This window comes from Phallusia mammillata, chromosome 3, assembly GCF_965637545.1.
Source record: "Phallusia mammillata chromosome 3, kaPhaMamm4.hap1.1, whole genome shotgun sequence".
Taxonomy (NCBI): domain Eukaryota; kingdom Metazoa; phylum Chordata; class Ascidiacea; order Phlebobranchia; family Ascidiidae; genus Phallusia; species Phallusia mammillata.
Window position 1 is genome coordinate 21,395,170 of NC_137254.1, and position 25,639 is coordinate 21,420,808.

The 25,639-nt window shown below is 32.9% G+C and overlaps 2 protein-coding genes and 1 long non-coding RNA gene across 4 annotated transcripts; all 3 read right to left on the reverse strand.

Annotated features, from left to right (window-relative positions):
- Positions 1 to 1,907, reverse strand: LOC145219119 (uncharacterized). 2 transcript variants are annotated; one of them, XM_080086502.1, is made up of 4 exons: positions 1,827 to 1,907; positions 1,337 to 1,414; positions 1,018 to 1,164; positions 1 to 719 (listed from the first exon to the last, which is right to left on the reverse strand). In XM_080086502.1, exons 2-4 carry the CDS (start codon positions 1,368 to 1,370, stop codon positions 538 to 540), a joined length of 363 nt encoding a protein of 120 aa, XP_079942628.1. In that variant the 5' UTR covers positions 1,371 to 1,414; positions 1,827 to 1,907; the 3' UTR covers positions 1 to 537. The 2 variants fall into 2 exon arrangements, with proteins under 2 accessions (XP_079942628.1, XP_079942626.1); XM_080086500.1 differs by lacking the exon at positions 1,827 to 1,907 and having other exon boundaries at positions 1,337 to 1,772.
- A 13,110-nt stretch (positions 1,908 to 15,017) lies between these two features.
- LOC145218777 (uncharacterized) lies at positions 15,018 to 16,222 on the reverse strand. The gene is made up of 4 exons (XR_013857733.1): positions 16,002 to 16,222; positions 15,836 to 15,936; positions 15,500 to 15,559; positions 15,018 to 15,442 (listed from the first exon to the last, which is right to left on the reverse strand). It is a non-coding gene; the product is annotated as an uncharacterized LOC145218777 (long non-coding RNA).
- Positions 16,223 to 20,834: 4,612 nt separating this feature from the next.
- LOC145219820 (uncharacterized) lies at positions 20,835 to 24,621 on the reverse strand. Its single transcript, XM_080087127.1, has 11 exons — positions 24,511 to 24,621; positions 24,094 to 24,150; positions 23,619 to 23,750; positions 23,246 to 23,365; positions 22,912 to 22,981; positions 22,720 to 22,814; positions 22,187 to 22,256; positions 21,994 to 22,088; positions 21,475 to 21,555; positions 20,970 to 21,032; positions 20,835 to 20,908 (listed from the first exon to the last, which is right to left on the reverse strand). Exons 1-11 carry the CDS (start codon positions 24,619 to 24,621, stop codon positions 20,891 to 20,893), a joined length of 912 nt encoding a protein of 303 aa, XP_079943253.1. The 3' UTR covers positions 20,835 to 20,890.
- Positions 24,622 to 25,639: the final 1,018 nt, after the last annotated feature.

A 25,639-nucleotide genomic window follows, 5' to 3' on the forward strand; every position in this document is an offset into this window, starting at 1 on the left:
TTTTGTTATTGTGCGCGAATAAATGCCTTCCCTTTATTGATTGTGATCAAATAAATGAGTAATGCAACAGAGAGGACATTTCAATATCTCACACACTTTTACTCTAGCGCTATTCAAACTAAATAACATTGCACTAAGCCTATATGGTCCCGACCAAATCGCTTCACAAAAGTATTTCAATCAAATAATTTTTTTTGTTTAAGTCGACCACAAAACATCTCTATGAAAAAAAAACAGAGGGGGAAATTCGAACTTGGTGATCGACTTTAGTGGGAAACTATCCCAAAAAGGTTAAGAACCACTGTACTATGCAAAACAACATAATTTCAATACTAGGCATCACAATGGCTTAGCAGTAACATACAATTGAAAATACAAATTGCAATTCTTTGAAAAGTCACGTTAAATACTGACAAGGTAACATGATATATACACGGCCAAAATAAAGTGAAATTTCTTTAACAGCAGCATCACAATTGCACACCATGCAAATAGATAATAAGAGTTAAAATAAATTAATTTGTGTTTAGAAGTTCATTAATTTAGTGGTTGAAATGGGTTGGAACTGTGCCATCGATTTGAATTTAAACCATATCTTGTCATAAGTGTCATTGCATCAGCTGCCCAGCAAAAACCAAAGCTGTACCCGTAAGATTTTTGGTGTGCAAGAGTTTGTAAATAAACTATAAAGATGATGGCTGCCAGCACACACAGACATCCTGTGAAAAAAATCTTGAAGTAGGTTAAATCTATTTTAGTCAAATAGGTTACATCCTTTGAGAATATTTTTTTTCTGTTTTGGACACATCCATATTTAAATTTCACAATTTTTTTGAACCTAATCACTAACACTTAATTTATACAAACAATAGCATGATGGAATCGTTTTTTTTTTCAAGAATAATGCTAAATTTGGTATCTATCAAAAGTCATTTATAACACCAGCATGTGTTTGGGGAAATAATTTTTTTAAATAATTAGAGAGCTAAAAATGTTTTGTGTTGAATTTCCACTGACCTGAAATAATAATAAAGACTCCTGATAAATCAATGGATTGAACACTTTTCTTTATAACACCATTGATGAAAAGGCCCATAGATAATACCATCAATGCAACAGCAACACACATCAGTGATAGAACACCAATCTCATATGATGACCAATCTAACAAAATGTATTTGTTTTCAAAAAGACATGACTTGGCTAATTGGGTTACATGTACACAGACAGTTTCGCAACACCGTAAAAGTGTTTGGAAAAACAACATTTGAATTTAAAAAAACATTTATTGCCACAGATTATTAGTGCAAAGTGAAAGTAACTTAATAAAATTTACCTGTTTTAGTAATGCATTTCCCTAATAAACACATTTGGATCAATCCAAAGTGAGCATCACCACCAATCCAAAACCACCCTGGAGTAAAAAGTGCAATTAAACAAAAGGTCAATGCAAGAAGGTAACTACCACCTACTAACAAAACAATAATATCCATGAATACCACCCCTAAAAAATACACATACATATGGTCACATGAATTGAGCAAATAGAAAAAATGCAGTTTCAGACAAAATTGTGACTATTGTTTTAACGGCGTAGCACTGGCAACTAGTCTTACATTGTTATGACATGCTAAAATATTCAAACCAACAACATTTTAATTGCCCAGCTATTTCTACACTGCACTCTGCACATTGTTTCTAACAGTTTATTTGGGTTAAGCCCATTGTTCTGGTTTGGTTAATTTATTACATTAAATGAATATTAACACTTTGACAACAATATTTTATCAATAGATGTTCAACAACAAGCGGTATCACAAGCTTACAACATTTCAGCCTGGCGTTGCCGTGATACCATGAAGTCGTTCAACCTATAAATGACACTTCACACTTGCGGTGGTACTAAATACCGCATGTGGCCGCATGTGACCGCATTGTATACCGCATGTGACCGCATGTTATCACACGGCAGGAATCTGTGAAGGACTTAAATATGCTTTTACCAAAAAATAATTTTGCGGACTTTTGAAAGCGCTGACGGTTAGAGCTATTAGGGTTGGGTGAAGGTTTGAAATTAAAATCAATCTAGAATCTGGTCTATTTTACCCCTAATGGGGCTGGAATTCTTACATTTCACATAACATGGTGTATTTTAAGAGGAATCACATGCGGTCACATGCGGCCACATGCGGTCACATGCGGTATTTAGTGCCACCCTTCACACTTGCGGTCAAATTTAAAGCAAATACCTAAAAAAACTTGAATAACTTAAAGTCTTTTGAATTATACAGATCATCTTTGGAAAAGTTTAACAAAAGTTCCTAGGCTCCTTTCAAGTTTCCACGCTATTCGTATCCAGACCAGACGCGAATGCACGTGATGTTTGCACTTTGGCATGCGATTGCACTGACGTAACCCTTAACGACCGTCTTGATCAGTGGTTCTCAAACTTTTTTATTGTCGGGGCCAAATGGTATTTTTTAAGTGTGTAGGGAGCCGCAAAACAACGAAACCTTGAGAAAATCACTAAAGATTATTACTTTGGTAGCTAAAATAGCAATGTTTGATGGTTTTCTGAGGTCTGGTGCGAGCCGCAAAATAAGTAGTTGGGAGCCGCATGCGGCCCCCAAAACCGAGTTTGAGAACCACTGGTTTTGATCATACTATTTTCGAAACTCTGCAGTTTCGATGATTTGGGTTGAGCTAAAATTATAGCGAAAAATAGTCGCTGCTTCTCACGAAATTTCTGATGATCTCAGTACCTACAGGCTTGACTATCCATCGTATTTTGAATGAATAAAGGTTAATAAATGTAACATATTTTCGAGGATTTAGGGGTTTCGGGACTAATTAATTATCAAGAAAGCACTCTAATGGTTTCCGACTTTTAGTCGATTCATCGAACTTTTATACCACTGAACAGGTTCTTAACAAAAAGTATTTCTAAAGCTAAACTATATTTTGCAAACCCTTTTTATTTTAAAGTTAGCACCAAAAATTGTGGACGCCCGTCACTTTGCTTTGCAAGCCATTCACCAATCAGTGACGGCCTTGGCGTCACGTGTAAGCATGTGACGCACGTTTTGGCACTTGTTTGGGGATTTCGTTGTACAGTAACGAGCGGAAATGATTTGTGTGACGTCACTTGTACTGAAGCGCACTTGCATTGTGCATGAGTTTTTTCAGTGAACAAATTTTTTTGTCGAAAAATTTGAGTGTTTGTAACCACAAAACTGATGTCGGTATGGTTTAGTTGTTCCAGGTTGAAGAAAACCGAAATAAACGTTACTTTGCTTTTTAATTTAATGACGATAATGCAGACGTTTATCAACCCCGAGGAATTTGTTTAGCATATTGTCTTCTTAACTTATAGCCTATACATGCGTATATTCTAACCGTATTTCCAATACAGGAACATAGAATTGTACTTGCGTTGTTTCGATACTCGTTTGTCAAAATTTGACCCAAATAACATTATAGCAATGTTGGAACGGAATCATGTAATCTCATGTCTTTTGTGCCTTATGTCAACTATATCCGTGATCGTAGCTTTAGCATCCCCTGCATGGTTTTTGGATGAAACTCCTAACACTTCTCGTGGTCTCATTATCAAGTGTCAAAGCGGAAACTGCACGACTATCAGTAGTAAGTTTATCAGAATTGAACAAAAAGGTGTACAAAAATAACGCTTTGTCATTAACTTATTATTCTGCGTTTTTTAAGAACATTTATCTCAATTTGCCTCGTTTTAAACCAGTGGTGGAATACTTTAGCTATTGTAGTAGTGATGTACCGAATCGGCTAAATTAGGTTGACCGAAACCGCATGTGTCATCACGCGAAGTCATATACTCTTTTTTTGACAATTAACACAAGCTTGATTACCAGGCAAAATATAATGCTTAGTTGAATCAACTTTGGTTGTTGTCCGCGCGAAGACTCTTGCTCGGCCAAGCGTATGTAAAGTTTTGGAAAACCAGTGGATTGCCTAACACATTTCTATACTGGGACAAACATTTGGGAACACAGCAGTATCAAATAAATATTCCAAAAAATGGGTTTAAAAATTATTGTTTTACAAACAGATTACAATTGGCGAACGATTCTGGCATTGGTGCTTTTATGCATCGCCTTGGCATGTAGCATTACTGGTCTTGCTCTGTGGATTACAGCGGTCAAGAAGTCCTTTAATCAGACACATATATTTCTTCTCGTCTCGACAATCTTTCACTTTGTAGCAGGTGAGTTGTTAAAACTTTATTAGGTTTGATGGTTTTAAAGTGGGTTATTAGGACAGACATAACCAGGGAGTCGAACCGGAACTGAACCCGAACCCGCGAACCGGTTTGAGCGGTTAATTTCATTAAACCCGAACCGAACCCAAACCGCTAATTACGATTTTCTAAAAACCCGAACCGGAGTTGAACCCCATATTTTGTTTGGCGTTGAACCCGAACCCGAACGGAACCAGTAAAAAATGCAGTCTCTTTATATTTTCTGATTTTTTCAAAACAGCGCACTGAAGAATACACGAGATAACACTTATAGGGTGTGTCAAAAATATAGTGCACGGGCAAAATTCTTTTGGAGTTTGATTCTCAGGTAGGCTACATGATGGAAAGAATTACATTAAAACAGATACAAATTGAACCGGTTTAAAAACCAAACCGGAACAAAACCCGAACCCGAAAATATACATTTTTAAAAACCGGGACCGAACCCGAACCCTTAAAAACAAAACCAAGTGAACCCGAACCGAACATGAACCCATATGACAAGCGGTTCGACTCCCTGGACATAACTACAATGTTATGGTTCTGGAATAATATCTTACAGTAGGTGGTGTACAAACTGCGGCTGCAGTGACGAGGTAATGCGACCGTGCACACGTATACTAAAATATGTGTATTGACTGCAGTGACGTTAAAACTGTTCTAAATAGATTTGTAGGGCTAGAAAGAGTATTTCAAGCCTCGTAGCAATATGCGCCAGACTTTTTGTACGCCTATTGTGTTCAAACAATGGGAATGAACAGGCACCACAAACGCCACAATATATATGATGACGTCATAAACAGTTAAGATTGTTCTTCGGACTGTTCAGATTAATCTGTGTATCCAGTTAGAAACTAATCTGGGCATGCACGCTCCATTGGACAGCATATATATGAGATAAACCTATTTCTTTATATCTGTAATTTTGAAACAAAAAAGAAGACAGTTGGTGGTCGTTGGTGACATGGCCGTCAAAGCGAAAACGTTGTGCACCTTTGTTTAAGAGTATGTGCTAGTTCGTTACCACATCTTCAAATTTGTAAATTTGTATCCTTTTTGGGCCTTACTTTGGTGGGTGTTCACATTGGTCGCATATTGTCTCATTTTATTTTTTATCAAAAAATACATCTCTTGTTATCGTGGCAGCAAACATAACCAAAAGAAACAGAGTTACAGGCTCCGATAAAATAAAGCTTGAAGAACTCAGTGGTACAGTACAAGCAAATTAATCCATCTCGCTCAATATGGAACACGTTTTTCTTTACTAATTAAGTTACTTATCGTACCCCCGGTTTCCATATGAGTTACGGTTAATAATATTGCAAATACATGTTTTTTGAAAATAAGCAACTTGCTAATTTGACAAACATATTGCTCTTTTTGTTGCAGGTTTTCTTTGCGTTATTGCCGGCGGAACGTTTCTTGCCCAAGAGGTTATAGCTTCGGGTGTCGTATTTGGCTATAGTTTTGGTTTCGTGTGGATTGCGGCGTTCTTCTCCGTTGCCGCTGGTTTATGGAACACCAAAGTGGCTGAGGGAAACAACTGTTGCAACACTTGGCTCCGTAAGTAAAATTACTTACTTAAGTTTTATTTCAACTATGCGTTTCTCCAATGACTATGTTTAAATAACTATTTTTATTGTATTTTTAGCCTGCTAAAGCTCTGGGAAACATGGACAACAAAAGCACCATTATTAAATTTTGTCATCTATAGCTTGCATCTACCGAGGATAGGTAGTCTACACAACATGTATCCACGTGGATGCAATTAATAAAGATTTTTTTTTGTCGGTAAATAGTTAATGCACTGATGGGTGATGGCACACAAAACTCTGTCGACAGCCCGTTTGGTTGCATGCCTACACCGAATCGGAACGATTGCCTTTTTTCTTTCCTCTCGTTTCATATGGCGTATTTGTAGTACATTGTGTCATTTTGTTTTTACCTCGAATAAACACCTCGCTACATTTGGTAACCCTAAGCTTGCAAAAGCAATTAAAACATGCGCACTTGTAGTTCGAACACAAGGCACCAAGTTTTTTTTAATTTCTTCGTGTAGATCAGGCGCCCTGGACCATTCGGCCGTTTACCCAAACACACGAGTGAGTCTTTCGTCCTCAAGTGGCTATTTTGAACAGTTTTCTTAGTAGGGGGTTTCCCGAGAAGATTTGTTTGTAAAGAACTTTTAAGCGTGGGTGATTCAAAACAACATATAAATAATCTGTACCCTGTTTTAATTAAGTCGCAAGATTGTGCGCATTATGTTTAGGCTTACATGCTTTTAGAAAATAAATATTACTAGAAATTTGGTGAATAGTGTTTTGTTAAAATACAGTGTATTTCGCGCGGCGAAATTCGCGGCCTTTCCTACAGATGGTTTTTAGGCATTCCCCTGACTGTATGCACTAGCAATGATGGCATAAAGCCGTAAACACATAATAATTTACCGTGGTGCACAATGAACTATTTTCAAATGGTTTTCTTAGTTTTAGGAGGCAAACTTTTACCAGATTGTAAAGAATGTAGGATTTATTCTCATCGCCACTTTTATATCAAATATCACAAACTAAGAATGTAGAAAAATTGTTTATGGGTCCTTTTGGTGGCATATTGTCGAGTTGGAGTGGCAATGTATATAAAAAAATTTAAGCAAAGAATACTTCTTTAATCCATAACTGCCAGAGCTTGTGTAGACAAAAAATATTTTAGTGCAAATGTTCCAACAATCAACAAAAAATGTTTGAACCAAAAATTTTATGAACATACTCAAGTAAAATTTTGAATTGTTCAAAGAAAATTGCAGTTAGGTGGAGCAGTTCCATGACCAGTGAAGCAAAACTAGTAAAACGTTTGTGTTTTATGTTTTGGATATTTTTGCTATTGCTTTGTAAATCTTTCAGGGAAATTATCAAATAAACTGTCACTATCATTAAATCTACTTGTAAACAAACCATTAAATAACTCAAAAAGTTTTGTATCAAAATAGTTTCTTGTTTAAAAATTTACATTTCAATATGTTACTTTTATCCTGTTTTATTTGTAGGCGATATATTTTGCCTTTGATGTACACCATAATTTTTTATGTGTTGCTGTGTCCACATTTGAGTCAACAAATAAACACAAATTCATATCACATTTATTCTTTTCATTTTTCTACTTTTCCTGCAATTCAAAGCAGTGTTGCATTATTAAATTTACCCAAAATCAATTTTTAAACTATGATTAAATTAAAATGTTTGTTTAAAATATATTTGCAGAATTAATTATTTTGCACAATGCAAATATGATGGGTAATCTGTTTTTGCAAATGGAAATTGCAATTGAAGTATTAACTGGTTAAGGTAAAGGTCAAATAAGATTGGTTAACATACTTACTGTGTATATTGGAGGTGGTTGCAATGGCATCTGTTGTACTGGATATGGATTGTTATGGGAAATCTAAGCAAGTGCAGAAAGACAATTTATAAATGTAATTTAGAGTGTGTTAAAACAATGTAATAAAATTTTACATAAAGATAATGGGCTTTTTCACTGCCATTTTTGTTAATAATGTACAATGCATATTAACAGCAATATCACATTTTGTAATAAAGTTTTCGTACCTAGACATGTAAGGTTCAACGACACTTCATAACTGTATTTTCATGTGCCAGATGCCTAATTTATCAGTACTGTAGTATGAGTAACAGAATGTGGAAAGCTAAGTTAAAAGTGAACTTACCATATTGCCTGGTTGAACAACAGTAAACCCTCCTTGAGGTAAGTTTTGTTGAACTTGTCCCATTACATTCTGAGTAATAGGATCTGTGTCGCACTGTGCTGTTAAAATGGGCCTCAGTGAAATATTAAAAATTAAACCAAAGGCCTGCTTCGGATTTTTTTAATATGATTACCTTGTACAAATTGCTGAGTAGGCATATTTGGTACCACTTGCATCTGTCTGTTTAATACTTGAACAGTTTGAAATTGATTCTGCTAAAATAAAACAAAAAAACATTTGGAGCATGTTTTGGCATTGTGATTAAACCAAAGTGACCATTTTTACCATAGGTAGTTGCACTCCACAACAAACATCAGCACAACAATATGCTGCTTGAATGATAGCAATTACCATTTCTGTAAATGCAACAATCACCAATAAACTGTGGAAGGTGATTTGGGCATTCTGAAAATAAAGGTAAGCTGTGTGTCACTTTCACCACTAAAGTTAACTATTGTGTTAGGGTAATGGTTGATTATCATTTAACGTAATTTGGTACAACTATGCATATGGTGCGACACATTTGTTCCAAACTAATGCTGATCTGATGTGGCTTTTGTTAATTCAGTTTTTACATGGTTATGTTCATTTACACCAGTGGTTCTTAACAGGTGGAAAATTTAGTGTATGCAGAGGGAAATTGTGCAAATCAGGGGTCACCAAACTCCGGTCCATGGGTCAGATCGGCCTTGAGTCGTTTAAACATAATTTTCTTTACAAAAGTATTACCACAACAATATTAAAGACCAATTTCACTTAGTATCACAAAATTATTTCAATCGAAGAATACATTTTCTGTTGTAGGACACAAAACATCAATAAAAAACAACAGAGGGGGGAATTCGAGCTTGGTGATTGATTTAGTGGGAAACTATACCAAAAAGGTTAAGAACCACTGATTTACACAAATAGCAAACCACAACCTTTGAACTATTTTTTTTTTACTTTGTTGCACAATAACCCAGCATTCCCATTTTTAACAACATTAGAGTTTTTTGCAATCTACATAGTACAACTTTAGCGCTATAATGCAAATAAAATATTGGCTTTAAATATCATTATCGGCCTACTTTAATGTTGATAATTGGTATCAGGATCAGCCTTTAAAAAACCCATATTGGTCTAACTCTATTGAACACCACAAAAAGTCATAGCATATTATATTTTTATGAAATCCTACCTGGTTTGATTCATTGTAATAGAATGGGGAATATTCTGTGAATTCACCATTGTAGTAAGAGTAGCTATAATAGTAGCTTGTGTTTATTGAGGAAATAATAGCTGCAGGAATTTCTGTGCTAAACATAACAGCTGCTAGCAATGCAGAAAAAATGTGTAGTACCATGGAAGTGTTTATCTGTAATAATGTAAAAATTGCAGTCACTCGTGGTCATAATTTAGTGGGGGGTTTTCTTCAATTTTGATATTTTGAATCTTTGCAGTCATTAATCTTGCATTTTATTTGTTTATTAATATGTTTTACATTCTGAAGAAGTTTTAGGTATACACATTTGACAAACCACTGCCTATCTATGTTAATTCTAATGTGTATGATATTAAGACAAAAAAATCAAACTCACCCGACATTTAGATGGCTTCAATCCTACACCAATTCCAAAACTGCCTCCAAACACAATCTTTATGACAAGACAACCAGTTTTTTATAATTTAATTGTATTGGTACTCACAATAAAACAAAATGCTTACAAATGCACCTGCCCAAATTCCCATTGACACATGTGCAAAAACATGAGATAAGTCTCTAAAAATTCCAGCAAGGATGTTTAGTACTATTCCGAAAACAATACAACAAACTCCTAGTACAACTTGAGTAATCTGGAAAAAAATATTGCAGCTTAATCTTGAATTGTTTGTTTGTGTTCTTCATTACATGTCTTTATGCTGTTTGAAATTTGTAAATTTAAGCTGTTTGAAGTTTTTAGAAAATTTTTGTACACATATCCCAAAACACCAGTGGCCAAGATTCACAGAAAAAACAGTTGTTTTCGGCATATAATTTTGAGATTTACCTGTTGTAGTTTTTACATTATCACTGAACCCTAATTTTTGCATAGCATGTGAAAGGCTGTTGATTGTTAGAAGTTTAAAACAGGTAAATTATATTTTAAACTTAGTTTGTACACACAATGTTAAATTTATACATTTTAAGACTAATACAATAAACAATAAACCTTGTTTCAATGATGTTTAAATTAATTTTTGAAAAATGTGTTTATGAGTACTTACCCCTAACCACTTGTGCACTTTTGGAAATTTTGTTCTAACAAACCCACTGTGCTGAACAGGCCTGTTAGCTTCCTGCATATCTGCATTACAACAGTCACACATCTTCACTTTTTTGTAATAATTACCAGCTTCAATTGATTATTTCAACTTTCCTGAGTATAGTATGGTATTGTGATGTAATAATGGTATCTTTAATCCTTTGTTTTACCACTGTTGTTATCAATTAAGTGTTAAATTTATTACAAGTTTTCAAAATTAATAAATACAAATACAAAAAAATCAAATATAATTTTAATTTGCAGCTTTTTATCGACCAAATTTTTACCTCTCAAAACATCAGTCAAATGTATTTGCATGAGTTTTATTGGCATGATGGTGGTAATTTGAATTGCATGTGTTCTGTATTGTTTGTGTTTATTGAACTTTGCTTTTTGCATTTCATGATCAATTTTAGTGGCATAAAATAATGGATTTATGAATAATGTAGCCAAATTAGTGGTAATGATTTATTCACAGAAGTATAATCAGTTCTGTCATCAGCTTCAGACATCTATTTTCCTAAAAAGCATTTATTTTTTAAGAACCAATTTTATTATGAAAAGTTTTTTTGTATTTAAAGTTTTATTAAACAGGGCTGTATAGTTTAACTTGCCCACTAAATGTGAAGGTACAGTAATATGCAATTGAAATGTGAATTTAATTGTTTTAAATTTCTAACTTACTGTTTCTTGGGAAGGTTGTATGTTACCCTCGAGTTTGTCTTTTTGAAATGCTTGCGTTCCCTGGAATTTTTAGTGCCAAATTTGTAAAAAAACACTAATGGATTGTTGCATAAGTTATATATTAAACAGTATTAATTAAACAGTAGCAGTGGAACATAAAAATGTAAAAGTAGAAAGTTAGGGTGTAGGTATTAAAAAAAAGTTCAAAATTTATTTACTAATTTGAACCAGTTGCCATAGAAGCTTGGTATTATACTTTTGCAACAACACTTATTGTGCATTCCATACTAAATCTGAAAAACATTTTAAGCATAACTCAGCAGTTTACCTGCATTTCAATAGAAGTGTGGTTACTTTCTGGTAGCCTTAAACAAATTGCAGGGTTAATTTGCCCCTGTGTCATTGCCTGGTTATTCGGTACATCTAAATGTAAAGCAATTGAATTTTTGCATGTGTTAAATGGGATGCATTTCATTTGGTTTTACTTGTTGGTAGGTATTGCCCTTGTGCAGGTGATGGTCCTCACATTACAATGTTTGCTGTTTGCTGTAAAATCAAAGTTTAATTTTTCCAGTTTTTTTTAGTATTTGGTTGTGTTTTTTTTTATAAAACCAAATTTTCAGTTTGCTAAATGACCAGGGGTAACAAAAAAATTGATTTTGGGGAAATTAGTTTTGGCTAATTGTTGTACTGTATTTCCGAAATTCCTACTCACAGACACCTCAGCTGGGCAACAGTTTGTTAGACAACAATAGACAGCATGTACATTTGCAATAATCAATCTGAAAAATCCCAGGATAGCCAAAATACAGTGCAAGGCTAGATGTACATCCTGAAAGTGTAGTATTGATTTTGTATAACTTTTTTTTGGTATAGGTCATATGAGTTGTGTTATAAGTTAAATTTTTGTTTTGCGTTTGCAGAAAAATTTTATTTTCTACATTGGGTTTTATAAAACACCTTTTACCTGATTTGCCTTCAATATCCTAAAATGTTTTATGACAAAAAAAATTTACGGCAACTAGTGTCATTTTCGTTACTCACAAGCAGTTTGCAATAAATAGTTTATGTTTTGTAGGAAAGTATTGTCTGAATCTGGATTGAAGTGTAGTAAACTTGGATAATCCAATTTTTTTCTTAAACGGGTCTAGACAGTCTTTTCAATCTGAGTAGTTAATAAATGTGTATCTTTTGAGTAAATTACATACACAACCTGATTCACTGGGCCTTTTTTAAAACATAAAATATTGAACATGAAATAGCAAAGGTGTTTGTACCAGGTTTACTTTTCCTATGTCATTCTGTTCAAGTTTTGACACCAAAGTGGCAACCATACTCTCAACGCCAGTCAATATGGATGAAAATATTGCAGAGTAACTGGTCAGCACTTGGGCACTTGCAACCTTCATATATGTGTAAAATATGGGCAAATATTTTTAGGCAACAAAATAATTATGGGTCCCCTTCCCTGAAGGGGACACATCTTGATTTTACTCGATTTGTTTGTTTGTTTTTTCTTTTTTTTTCTTTTTTTTCTTTCCTCCCTGAAGTTTGTCCACCCTCTTGCCATGAAATGTTTGATGGATTTGGATGAAACTTTCACAGATGGTAGATATAGTTATGTAGATGTGCCATCTGCTTCGTTTGTCATGACAACCCCAGTATTTACCCCGCTAGCCCCCCAAATGTAAAATGTTGTTGGTGCGCACCACAAACGTTAGTTTTGTGTGATGTTATAAAGCCAACCAGACATATGTTACTTGTGTTGGTGGGTTGTTTGGTGGATGTTTTTGCAGTTGACAGTTAGAGGGGTGTTAACACCCTAGTGACGTCAGAAGCATTGATGAATGTGGCTAATAACACCTCTAGTGGTCAAAATTTTAAACATTGTCAGAATTGGATAAAATTTTACATGACTGTTAACTGGGTCGTTGTGATTTCATATTTTATACTTTTGGGTGTTAAACCCCATCAGTTACCCCACTAACCCCTAAAATGGGCGAGTTTTTTAAATGGTGTCGGAATTAGATGAAATTTGGACAGCTTGTAGAATTTGTCATTTATAGGTGTCAATCATTGTGTTTAACCCTGTAGCCCCAATATTTACCCCTCTAGCCCCCTAAAAAGGGTGAATTTTTTAAACATTGTCCGAATTGGATGAAATTTGGACAGCTTGTAGAGTGTGCATTTATAGGTGTAGAATGTTGTGTTTTACCCTGTTGCCCCAACATTTACCCCACTAGACCCCCAAAATGGTTCAATTTTTCAAACTATGTCTGAATTAAATGAAATTTGGACAGCTTGTACAGTGCACCATTTATAGGTGTTGATTCTTGTGTTCAACCCTGTAGCTGTTACATGACCCTGTATTATTGTGTTATAGGAGCTGATTGTTGTGTTTTAGCTTTTTTTCTCACTATTTAACACTTTTTTTCTCAGATAGACCATAAAATAGAAAACCTTCAAAAATGTATAAATTGACTGAATTTAAATAGTTTGTACTCCATAAAGCATATGTATTTATGCACAGTACCGGTCACTGTGTTTTACCTTACAACACCCGACTTTCTCATGGTTGTCTCTTGAAATGTATTATTTACAACTTTGCATGTGTGGGGACCCATGAGTTTTTGCTTGCAGAAACAACCAAGGTTATAAAAGACAATGGATGATATGGGACCCAATATAAAATAAGTGTAGAAAATATGTGTTATAGTGTATATGCAAGGGCAAAATTTTAATTGAAAATTATACACTTTGTATGTGTTTAGACTTACAACTTACTGTTTGTGTACTTACCCCCACAGTTTTAAACTCTTTGTTTAATTTCCTGATGTAATTCTTGTTGAATTTCTTGAATGACAGGTTGTGCACCATAACCAAAAGAATTTATTTCCAAAGTCATTATTAACAACTTAAATGCTTTTTGGTTCACAGTTTTAAAACACTATGCTAATAAAGATAGCAACTTTGACAGTTGAAATGGCATAATTTGAAAAAGGGTCCATCATCAAAAAATGGAATGACATATTTTTAACTATTTTAAAAAAACATGTGATAGCTGGGATATGTTACTTTTTAGTGGTTTTTTTTTGTGTGGTCCATGAAGGAGAAAATACTAATGATGATAAATTGCCAGTTGCAACTAAAGCTTGTCTGAAACAACAGAGCTCTTATAAAATAAAAGGAAAATCACAATATCTGATCTGAGATTTTAATTTGTTTGTCCCACAATTTTCCCTGACTAAGAAAAAAAGTTATTAGATAACCTGAACACTGTTGCTAGTATAATATTAAAAAGTGCTACAGGAATAAGCAACTAAAAAAAAGTGACACAATCCTTGATACAGTATTTAGGAACAAGATTACTCCTAATCCCTAAAGATTCTGTGCAACAATGAACAACAGTGTAATTGCATCAAACACTTCCAACTGGCATTTTGTGACTTGTTTTATCCTAAGATTATGTCATTTAATTACTTTTTCTTGTGATAGGTTTATAACAATTTATGTAAGGAAGTCAAACTGGAATAATTATTAACCTTTTCTGATTCCAAACCATGTTTGCATGTAACAAAATGCCCATAAACTGCAACCACTATTGCTGTTTAAAACAAGGGGTTGCAAATATGATTTTTAAAGTTGTGCTTACCTCACAAAAAGGCCAATTTCTATTGTTAACTTAAAGGTTGAAGTAATCTAGAAAATTTGTTCCCACAAACATGCTTTTTTGTATTTAAAAAAAAAACATGTTTGGAAAGGATAGGTTTGTGCAATATTTCATGAGTATATTTTTGAGATTACTTTAAACTTTTGTTTTTTTACCATTAAGTTTTGAGTGTTTCATTTACATTTTGAGATTTTGCATGGAAAGGTGATGTGTTTAAATTCTGGGGTTAATTCTGCATAAATTTGTGTCCATTTTGAGATGTATTGATATTAATTTACTACTTTTCTTCTTTCTTCTGCTTATTTACTTGTATATTGGGAGTAACTTTATAAAAACACGAAGCCATACACCAATGTCATTTGTTTAATTTAAAAATATTTAAGAAAACAAAATGAGTAAATGATTTTACAACGCTTGCAAATGACTAAATTAGAAACAACATTTTAACAAAATTCCCACAAACATAGCACATTTAACAAAGTTTTTGTTCACTTGGTTAAGTTGTTCTTTGATTTACTGTAATCAGATTTTTAAAATATGGTTTAATTATTTCCGTTTCCACTTGTATTTAACCCATATCTAAAAGTCCAAACAAATATTGTTTGCTGAAGTTAAAAATCAAACTATCTTTGTTTTTTATCTAAATTAAAGTTTGTTTTGACATGGTGATGTCATCACAAAGAATTGCTTTTGTGCTTACACAAGAATTTCACTTCAGTTTCAAAAAATTATCGCAGAATTCAATCAAGGGTCTTTTGTTCACAGCTTCCCTGAAATAAAAAAAAATTAAAGTCTATCCCAAAAGGAGCTTAAATGCAGTTACTTACAGGGTGCTCCTGAACTTCAATCTGAGTTGGCTGTCGAACCATTTGGAATTGTGGTACTGCCTGAAGTTTCAACAATATTCTTGTTAGTGTTAGTGTATGTGTTTTGCTTCATTCAGTTAATACAGGCAGCAATGTTTTACTTTGTATTTTTTACTTTAGCTGATTTGCTTTTATACTTATTTGATCTCAAAAGACCTTTTTAATAAAAATGGGCAACATTTTTCAAACCAACCAAATTTTTTTTATACCCACTTTTAAATCAACCACTTCCAACTAACCAAACCAAATGCTACATGGTGTGAACAGATTTTCTCATTATTCCAGAAAATTGTTTACCTGCATTGGAATTAAAGGGCTGATGCTTGCAACTGGTCCTTCCATGAACACAGGGTTTGCTTGACCTTGAGCTACAAACTGATTTTGACCTTGACCTCCTCCTAAGCATAACAAGATAAAGTTTAACTGTAATCAAAGTTTCAAATATGGTATATAATGTGATTACCAGCTGGATAATGTTGGTAGTACTGCATTGAGTTTGCTGGTCCGGGTTGTTGGGTCATCATTATTTGCTAAAGGGTGACAACTTTACTTTATATTAAAACAAATACTTTTTTAACATAGAACAGTTAACCAGGCCTTATGCCATTTCTTAACCCAAATCTGACTGCAAAGATCCAATGTAATTAATCACTGATGGTTTAGAACAGTGGTTCCCAAAAATTTTGACCACAACTTATTTTTTCTAAAAACATTTTTTGTGATTTCCTGAGACCCATGGGTATGCATTTTGAGTTTTCAGAAAAGTTATTGTACTGTGCCACATTTAGCCGATTTTTTAAAAATTCCAGGGGTTCCTGTACCCCCACACGAGTTTGTAGAAAAAATATATATTAGTATATTATTATGTTTATATGCATAAATATACATATATATATATATATATATATATATACTTTTCTATATTAACTATTCTAAACATGATGAATGTAGTAAAAACTTACAGGACTATTTATTTTACCTGTTTTGTCAATGGCTATATGTAGGCAGTGTCTGCCAGCTAGCCAGATTATCACATAACCTTACTATATTTTCCTACAGTGTTGCATGGTTAAAATTCTGAGCAATACTTACTCTGCAGCTGAATAAAAATAAACTATTAAGTGTTTTGAAATGGTGATTCACTGTAGTAATGTGCAGTTGTAAGCTCTAGTGGTTTAATTAGCTACTTTTTTGTTTGGAAGGTGTCAAACTTTTCCCACTAAACAAACAGTCATGTAGCCTGAAAATAGTTTTAAAAAAAACATTGGTTTAAATTGCCCACTTACAGTTGTTGGTGCAACTTCCCTTTTGCAACATGCTGCACAACTATAACAGGAATGTACAATGGCAACAATTAACTCAACAAACCCAATCAGTATTAGTGATGAGTGCAATGCCATTTGACCAATCTAAGATAAACAGGTTAGTTGCAAGGCTAATAGCTGTCAAATTTGGTCTACTTGAGTTTTATAGCAAGATTTTGCTAACTTTTTATCACAGAAAATTGCATGCATATATTTAATTGTTTAAAATTCAAAATTTCAAAACTTACCAAAACATTTGGTGTGTAATAATAGTAGAAATAATTATAGTAAAGTGCCATAACACCAAAGCATTCCAAGATAACCATAGTGCATGAAGATAGAGCTGAAAATATTGTAACCACAATGGCACCTGTGACCTGTAAAACACAAGCATGTTAGCATTTTCAGATATTTACTTTACAAATGTCTTCTATCTAAACGAAAAGAAAAACACTAACCAAGCATACTGAACTGCTTTTTGACGATAATATTCCAAGAATTCCCCCAATCAATATCTATGAATATTTGTCAATATTATATGTTATAACAAATTTTATGAAAATTTGTAAGCCCTAACTTAGCCAGAGTTATTTTTCTGTACATTTCTATGTTTACTTACATCATTATTTCCACAAAGTAAGTTATGAAAATAAAATCATTGAATATTTTTAAAATTTAATAGTGTAGTAAACTAGTATGGCGTCAGCCTCATAGTAACATCAGATACTCACAAACAAGCCAGTCCAAATTCCAGTAGCCAAATATGACGAAACGTCATAGAAACCATAAAAAAGAGTAAGAAAAAGAGCAGTCACCCCAATAACAATTGATAGACTCCCCAATAGAGTCTGAGTAATCTTAACATATAAATATGTTAAAGCTAAATTGTTTTAAACTAAAGTTACAATACATTAAAGTATTATGAACTGTATTAGTATTGTGATGTGATAACTTGATTACAAAACCTTTTTTAAGTACAAATGATTTAATTACAACAAAAATAAAATACAAATTTTTCTTTGAAAATTTCACAAAATTTACTTACCCCCAATGATTTGAAAACACCTGCATATCTTATTGCAGGTTGTACAATTGGTTGCCCATAGTAACCTGCATAATTATTATCAAGGGCCATGACAATCAACAAATAAACCTTACAAGTATATGAAACTGCAAACATGCGCTTGACTGGTAAGTAAACTGTAAAGTAGTAAAATGTATGACATTTTTTGTTTTGGCAAAAAATAATGTGCATTCTTCTTTTGCATTATGCAATATAGTTGATGCCTAATTTTTTTGCTACTGCACTGCATTGTTTCTCACTAAGAGTTTAAAAGTTCTATAAAAAAGAAAATGGAAAAATATTGCCTAAAGTAAGGACTGAATTTTTTAAAATGGAGGCTTTGCTGTAAATACTCTTCTGACACCATCCTTTGGTAGGGTGCCAAGTAGGGGAGATGCAGGACCATTGGGCCAAAATTCAGTTTTTCATGACTATTTCTTTGGGTTCGAAAGAAAAATTGCCATTGAACACCTGTACTAATACTACACGTTTTAACACACTTACACAAGGGCATAACTTTCTTATTTGGAAATGAGTTGGCAAGATATTCCGTTTTAAAAATTACAAATAATATGGCTCAAAGGTCCTTACCCTTGGGGACCATTGAGCCTCGCATAAATGACCTTTGGGCCAGTATTTTCATGTGATATTCTGGACCATTAAACCACGCATGAGGGAGCTTATTAAGTGTTGTTTTGAAAGTAGAACAATTTTATTGAAAAAAGAAATCTAATGTTAATCAAAAGAAATAAATACAACCAGCATCCATAGCTTCATAGGTCAAGGACCTTTGGGCCATGCCCAATGGTGTAAAGTCAAAGGGCCATGCCCAATGGTCCTGTGAACAACTGGCTCAATGGTCCTGTATTGCCGCCATTACGAACTTATCTTACTGAACTACGTTACACAGATTAACTTAAGAAATACTAATGCTCATCTAACGCTACAATTAACTAACTAATATCCTGCAAACTTCGTGTTTTAACTAGCTTTCTCTTATAAAGAAATTACAAAAATGTAAAGGAGCAAAATATTTACTTTCAAGCTGCGAAAACTTAGTTATGCTCACAGTTTCTTCTGTAAGTGACTGGCCTTCTTGTTGTTACAGCTTTAAAACTATTGCAACACAAGTACTTTAACATATGACTGAGAACTCGCTACAGCGGCCAGTTTGAGAGAAACACATGATGGCCCAAAGGTCCTTCATGCCCAATGTTCCCGCATCTCCCCTATATATTTCTGTATGCATTGTTTTTTCTGCAGCTTTTATAAAAATGGTAGACACAGAGGTTTTCTTTCAATCATTCCTAAACATAACAGTGACCACTGGCACCGGTTTAAAGTTACGAAACTTTTGAAGAAAAAAAGCTTAGATTGTTTGCAAAACAAGACTTTGGACTTTTGATTACTCAAAGCAAACTTCCAATTCTGAAAAAATGCACTCTGACGTAATGTTTAGTATTTACAATCACTTCAATTTTAAACACAGTCAATATCAGAGACTGTTATCAATTACTTTCTGTTTGTAGCTAAACAATCTCTACTCTGTAACAAGTTTATTCGCTGTTTCTGAATGTTCCAGGATAAAACATTGATTCTTAATTTTTAAACTACCAAAACATATTTAACAATCTGAAACTTTCTGCTTCTTCCTTTGTTTTATTGTAAAAACTAGGTTTGATACATGTTGAGGCATTATTATTAAAAATGTGGTTACAAATTATGCATAATTGCACTACAATAAAAAAACGGAATATTTAGGAATACTTCAAACATTCTACAGAATGTAGCACGGTGAAAAGCTGTAGATTACAAACAAGACAAAAATATGGCATCAATATGCAAGCAATATGTTTAAACAATTACATTTTTTAACTTGTGTTTGTTTTAAAATTATATGCTACAGAGACTAAATTTTAAACAAAAACTTCATTTAGTATATATACTTGCAGTATACAAAAATTTCACTTAATTCAAAATTGTAGTTTTATTTTTTAGGCTTCCCTTTTTCTTTAAAAACTAAAGCATGCAAGTACATGTGTCAAAATAAAACACATTTTATTGGAATGTTTTACCATCATTGTGGCCCAAATATATATTTGGACATTTAGGGTGTGTTATTTGTTTTATAGAAAAACAATTTAAATGGATACGAATATCAAAAAAACTCTGTTAGTGTTGTACATGAGATAAAACATATACATATTAAAAATGCTCTCACCAAAAACCTAGTGTCAAATTTACTGGTAAACAGTTAAAAAGTCTACATTTTTGAATAAAATTGAGAATTTATATTCCAGGTAAATTTGTTGTCAATTGTGTTGTCCAACATCAGGACATAATTATTCTTTACTGTCTCTTATTTTCCTGCTTATCACAAACAAAGAGACACACATTAATTCTGTTGTTTATTACTATTTTGCCTTTGAAAATTGTTTTTGACAAAATAAACTGAGGAAATTAAACACACATTTTTTATCAGATTACTTAAACAGCATAAAGTCAGTTTTTTAAATAAAAATAAAACAAAGCAATTTCGACAATGTTTTTCACCAGTTGGTTTATTGTTTAATCATAAACATGACTGCCAAAGAACCTATGTATATGGAACACATTATGCAGATGATGACAAAAGTGATTGTTGAAACATCTACATAATATATATTCTACATACACTTGTTATTTGGCAGTTATGTTTATGATCAAAGTACTATTCAAGTCGGTTGATAATGTTCCTTAGTTTATTGTTCGTCTTTATTGCTGAATGAGTTTTTGTTGAAGGTTGCAAGGTTTAATGATTTATGTTTGCACTTGTTTTTTTAATCCTTGCCTTTACAAGCTACAAACTTCCATCAGAAAATATACAAAATCACACAAAATCACAATTTATGAGCAAAATTAATATTTGCGCCATTATGGTGATATTTACTTGAAACATTTCATTTTAAATTGACAACTTGATGACAAATTATGAATGGTTTTGGTCTAGCGTTGAAAGCTTGCCTAAAAGAAGCATAAATTGAACTTCATACATCTAATGGTGCTTAAACGCAGTTTTACTTACAGGTTGCTGATGTGCTGCAGTTAGGAGTGTTGGTCTGCCAATTTGAAATGCTGGTACTGCCGGCTGTTTCAACATTTTTATTAAGGTAATTGGACAATATATGTGTTGTATATGTGCTTTAAAACATGATGTTGATGTAAAAAATAATGTTCTTTGCCAAATACAAATTAAGGACAAAATAGCATTTTTAAACCTTTGGAACTCAAACATCTCAAAAATTGTTTGCTGCAATCACTAAGATGGAGACGCAAAAACTTAACAACCATCTGCAATTAAGCTAATTTTCACACAACTCTATCAAAACACAAAAATGGCAAAACATTTGAATCTTGTAATCATGTAACATATTCACCTTAAAAAATGATGTAGTTTTAATTTTCACATTTGTACACAATCTTCAGTCACATTGTATCGTTTTAGATTATAGTAAGCATATTAAAAATACAGATGTACTATGAATTAAATGACCAATTTATAAGCATAATGTGCGAATTTTTGTACTTACAGTATAATGAGGTGACTGAGTTGTTGCTAGTGGTCGGTAAATTTGGTTACGCTGAGAAACCACAAGGGGCTGCGGTGGTGCCTAATATTGTAAAATAATGTTTGGTATTTAATCATGTGCATCAATCATGCATGATGTCGACATAAACAGACACAATTTGACTCCTTGTGACTTTTTGCTGTAACTTCTTGTGATTAAAATACTTTTTGCTTTTGTTTACTAAGTGTTTAAAACAAAACTTATGTTAATGTAAAGGCCAACAAATGATAAGCTACAGACAGTGCACACTGTTTCAACATCGGTTAAAACTTACGTTGATTGAAAAATAGTTGTTTAACACTAGTTTGTTTAACACTACTCTGTGTCAAGACTTGATTAAACTCTTTGCAACCAATCTGCCTAATACATCTCTGCCTTACCTAAGGTATAAAACAAAACTTTTGTTATTAAGAAAAACATTGTTTAATAGTTTTTGCTGCAATAATAGTTAAACCCATTACTGAGCATGCAAAAACTTACCGGAGTTGGATTATTCTGTCTATTGACTTGCACAACACTTTGTGTCAAAGCAGGGTTGTGCTGACCTTGCACAACAGACTGGTTTTGTGGGACACCTGCATGAACATAACATTAATTTGCCTACATTAAAACGCAATTAAATTTGCATTTTTGAAAACTTATATTTATGTCAAAATAATTGAAAATAGGATACCCTGTGAAAACTGTTGAGCAGGTGATGTCATTACTTGTCCTTGACTTGGTGCTGTTAAAAATTCTGTTTGCTGCAAAGAATAATGGCTTGATGCATTAGTTGTGTTGGCTAGTCAACTGCCGAAACTCCATATTTATGGAGTCATCTTTTTTAATAAAATTTTGCATATGATGTTCTTTTAAAGCTTTATGGGCCATTTTATTGATGTGACTCATTGTTACTGTTTGCTAGATGTTTTTGTGATTAAAATACATTCATGAGTTTCTAAATAACAACTGTGTGTCTACAGTAATGTCTCATATATTTTTACTCATATTTATTTTTATAGGATTTACCTCAGATGCTAATTAACTGCTTTTATACCTTTGTTTTGTGAATACTGGCCACAATCACACTTTGCCTAGTTACCTTGAATAAATTTTGTTTAAACGCCCCACTTCAAACATATCTCATTTATTCATTGTTCAAAACAAAACTTTTGTTTATTTAAAAAACAGTTGTTTAACATTAACTTTTTTTTCGTAAAAACATACCTGTATTGGAGTATTGTGCCCATTGACTCGCATAACATTTTGTGTAAAGGAATGGTTGTACTGTCCTTGCTCAACATATTGGTTTGGTGGTACGTCTGCATGAAAATATATTTTGGTTTGGCTCTATTGAACCGCTGATAAATTTTCAGTTTTAAAGTTACATTTTTGTCACAACTTTTGAAGATAGGATACCTTGCGAAAACTGTAGGTTTGGTGATGTTATGACTTGTCCTTGGTCTGGTACTGTTGTTAGTTCCATTAGCTACAAAAATTGGCCTTATGACAATAATTGTGTAGTCCTTATGACAATAATTGGTTAGTCAGTGGTTAGCTCTATGTTTATGAAAGCAAGCTTTATTCTAAATGCAGCATTTGTGTTGTGTTTTCAATTTTTAAATAGGATCAAGAAAGTGCTGCAGTACATTATGATAAATATAAAACAGAAAAAATAATATTACTTGGGATTTAGAATTCTTAACAACAAACATGGCATATCGTGGCATACAATTTTTATGTTGATGCTTACAGTTGTTGCTGTAATTTGGCTGCAGTAAGTGGTGCAGGAGTAAGCAGAATGGACTATTGAAGTAATCAATTCACCCAACCCAATCAGTGCTAGTGTAATATGTAGACTCAGTTGGGCATTCTAAACAATAAATATGCATTATGTATTCAGCAAATTTCAGTCAGTATGGGGTCAACTGTGGTTTAGTGTTTTATTTTCTTCTAATGGTCGGTAAAGCATCTAAATTATAACATGCAAAAATATTTTTTTAAGATTAGTTACAGTTTCAGATATAAGTAAAAAAAGCATTGTAAATCATATGTTCCTTAAATTTTTTCGTTGAGGCAAAGATGCAGAATAACCAAGAATATGTTTGTAACAACCATAGCTGTACCTTATATGGTACCCAGCACTTTCCGTTGTGGCAGGCGCTCCCTCCTCCATGAAAAGCAGTATTTGTTTCAAGTGCGCCCATTAAACATGAAGTTATTGCAGCAAAAATGGTTACAACCATTGCACCCTTTATCTGAAAACCACCAAATCATTCTGTTAAAGTTGTTTTTTTTGTAGTATGATTTTTTGCCCATGTTTTTTTTTGCAAATGTATATTATTTTTAGCCTTTTCTCGTTTTAAAAGTGCAAATGTTAAATTGCAAGTATACATCTTTTTGATTTCCTACAATTTTGCAGATATTCTGTAGAACAGTTTAGGGATATTCAGACTATGTTTTTACATGTGTAAAAATTGTGATTGTTCAAGACTAACACAACATAAAACTGAGCTCTTAAATGGTTTTAATAATTTTTGTAGTCTTGACATAAAAAATGAGATTTTTTAAATAAAAAATTAACACAAAACGTTTTGTTACCACACATTGTGATGGTTTGGATGCTGATTTGATTCCTAAAATTCCTGATGCAAAAATCTGGAAACATAAATTATTGTACAAAAGCGAAAAGAGTTTTTTAACCATTCAAATGACTTAAAGTTAGCAAAAAAATGTTTGAAGATAACAAAATAGCACATACTTTACTGCACCATGTTTTGCCAACAATCAAAAACTTACAAATGCACCACACCAAATTCCAATGCCGGAATACGAAACACCATGACTAAAATCAAATGAGACTGCAGAAATAGGGATCAATACAATTCCAATTGATATTGACAATACACCAAAAATGACTTGTGTAATCTATAGTGGAAGAAAGCAAAACAGCAAACCTGATAATAACTTATAATAACAACATTTCTCTTTTGTTAGGTTTTTTTATATTTTACTTACCCCTAATTGCTTCAAAACTTTGGCATATTTTTGGCCAGGATTGCTTCCTGGTGCAAATTGTAATTCAGTCTGTGGACCACAGCAACATTCGCAACAGCTGTTACAAGACATTTTTATACAAAAAATTAAAGCTTTTGTTTATAATAGCTGCAAATTGATTTTAACTGAAATACATTAACTTTCATTTGTAATTGGTAAACATTAAGCAAATTCTGCAACTTAAAATATTATAATCAATAAAAGGACACAAGCCTATACTTCACTACATTTTAAAAGTACTGTTGTGTTTAAAAAACTGCATCTAAGTTTGCAAGTTCTGATTGTTGTACAATTTGTTGTTCATTGTAACCTGTATGGTTATAATTAACAGCTGTGATAAATTATAGTTATGTTTCAAAAATTTGTATGAAAATGCAAACACACATATAACTTGTCACTGAACTACTTAAAAAGTTAAAATATTTTGTTTCTGTTTTTCATGTTTTGTACTGGTGCAAGATAATAACATTCTATCTGTTTTGCTAAATTGCACTTAAATACACCTGCCATTGTCAAAGAGCGTGCAAGTTCAATGACTTTTGTAAAAAGAAAATATATAACCAGATACTTTTTAATACTTTAAAAGTAATAAAAGCTCTATGTCTGAACTGGATATTTGCTTGCAAAACTAAGGGTTTCACAAAAAGTGTCAATTTATTCTGATTCTACCCCTTAGTCATAGTAATACTCTGGTCCTAATGCAAGGTTCTATTCTACCCTTTAAAGGTATAATTTTTTCAAAGTAAAGGTATAAATTTTAGAAAAAAGGACCATATGATAAGGCTTTGGTGTAGCTTGTTGGCAGTAACAGAACCTTGCCCTTGTGGTAACTGAACAAATGTATATTCAAGATAATGCATCCTGGCGCAATATTTGTCAATACTTTTAATTACTTTCTTCATACAATGCAGTGCACTCAATTTTTTGTTAGCATTTAAGCAATTTCTAGCCTGCCATACTTTTAGTCCTTTTTGCATGTTCTGTATGAAGAGATCCTGAATTTTTGTTTCTTAACTTCTAAACAATCTTTTACAACCAGATTAATCTATAACCCTAATGGTTTGTAATCTTTTTAATTGATCTTCTTGCT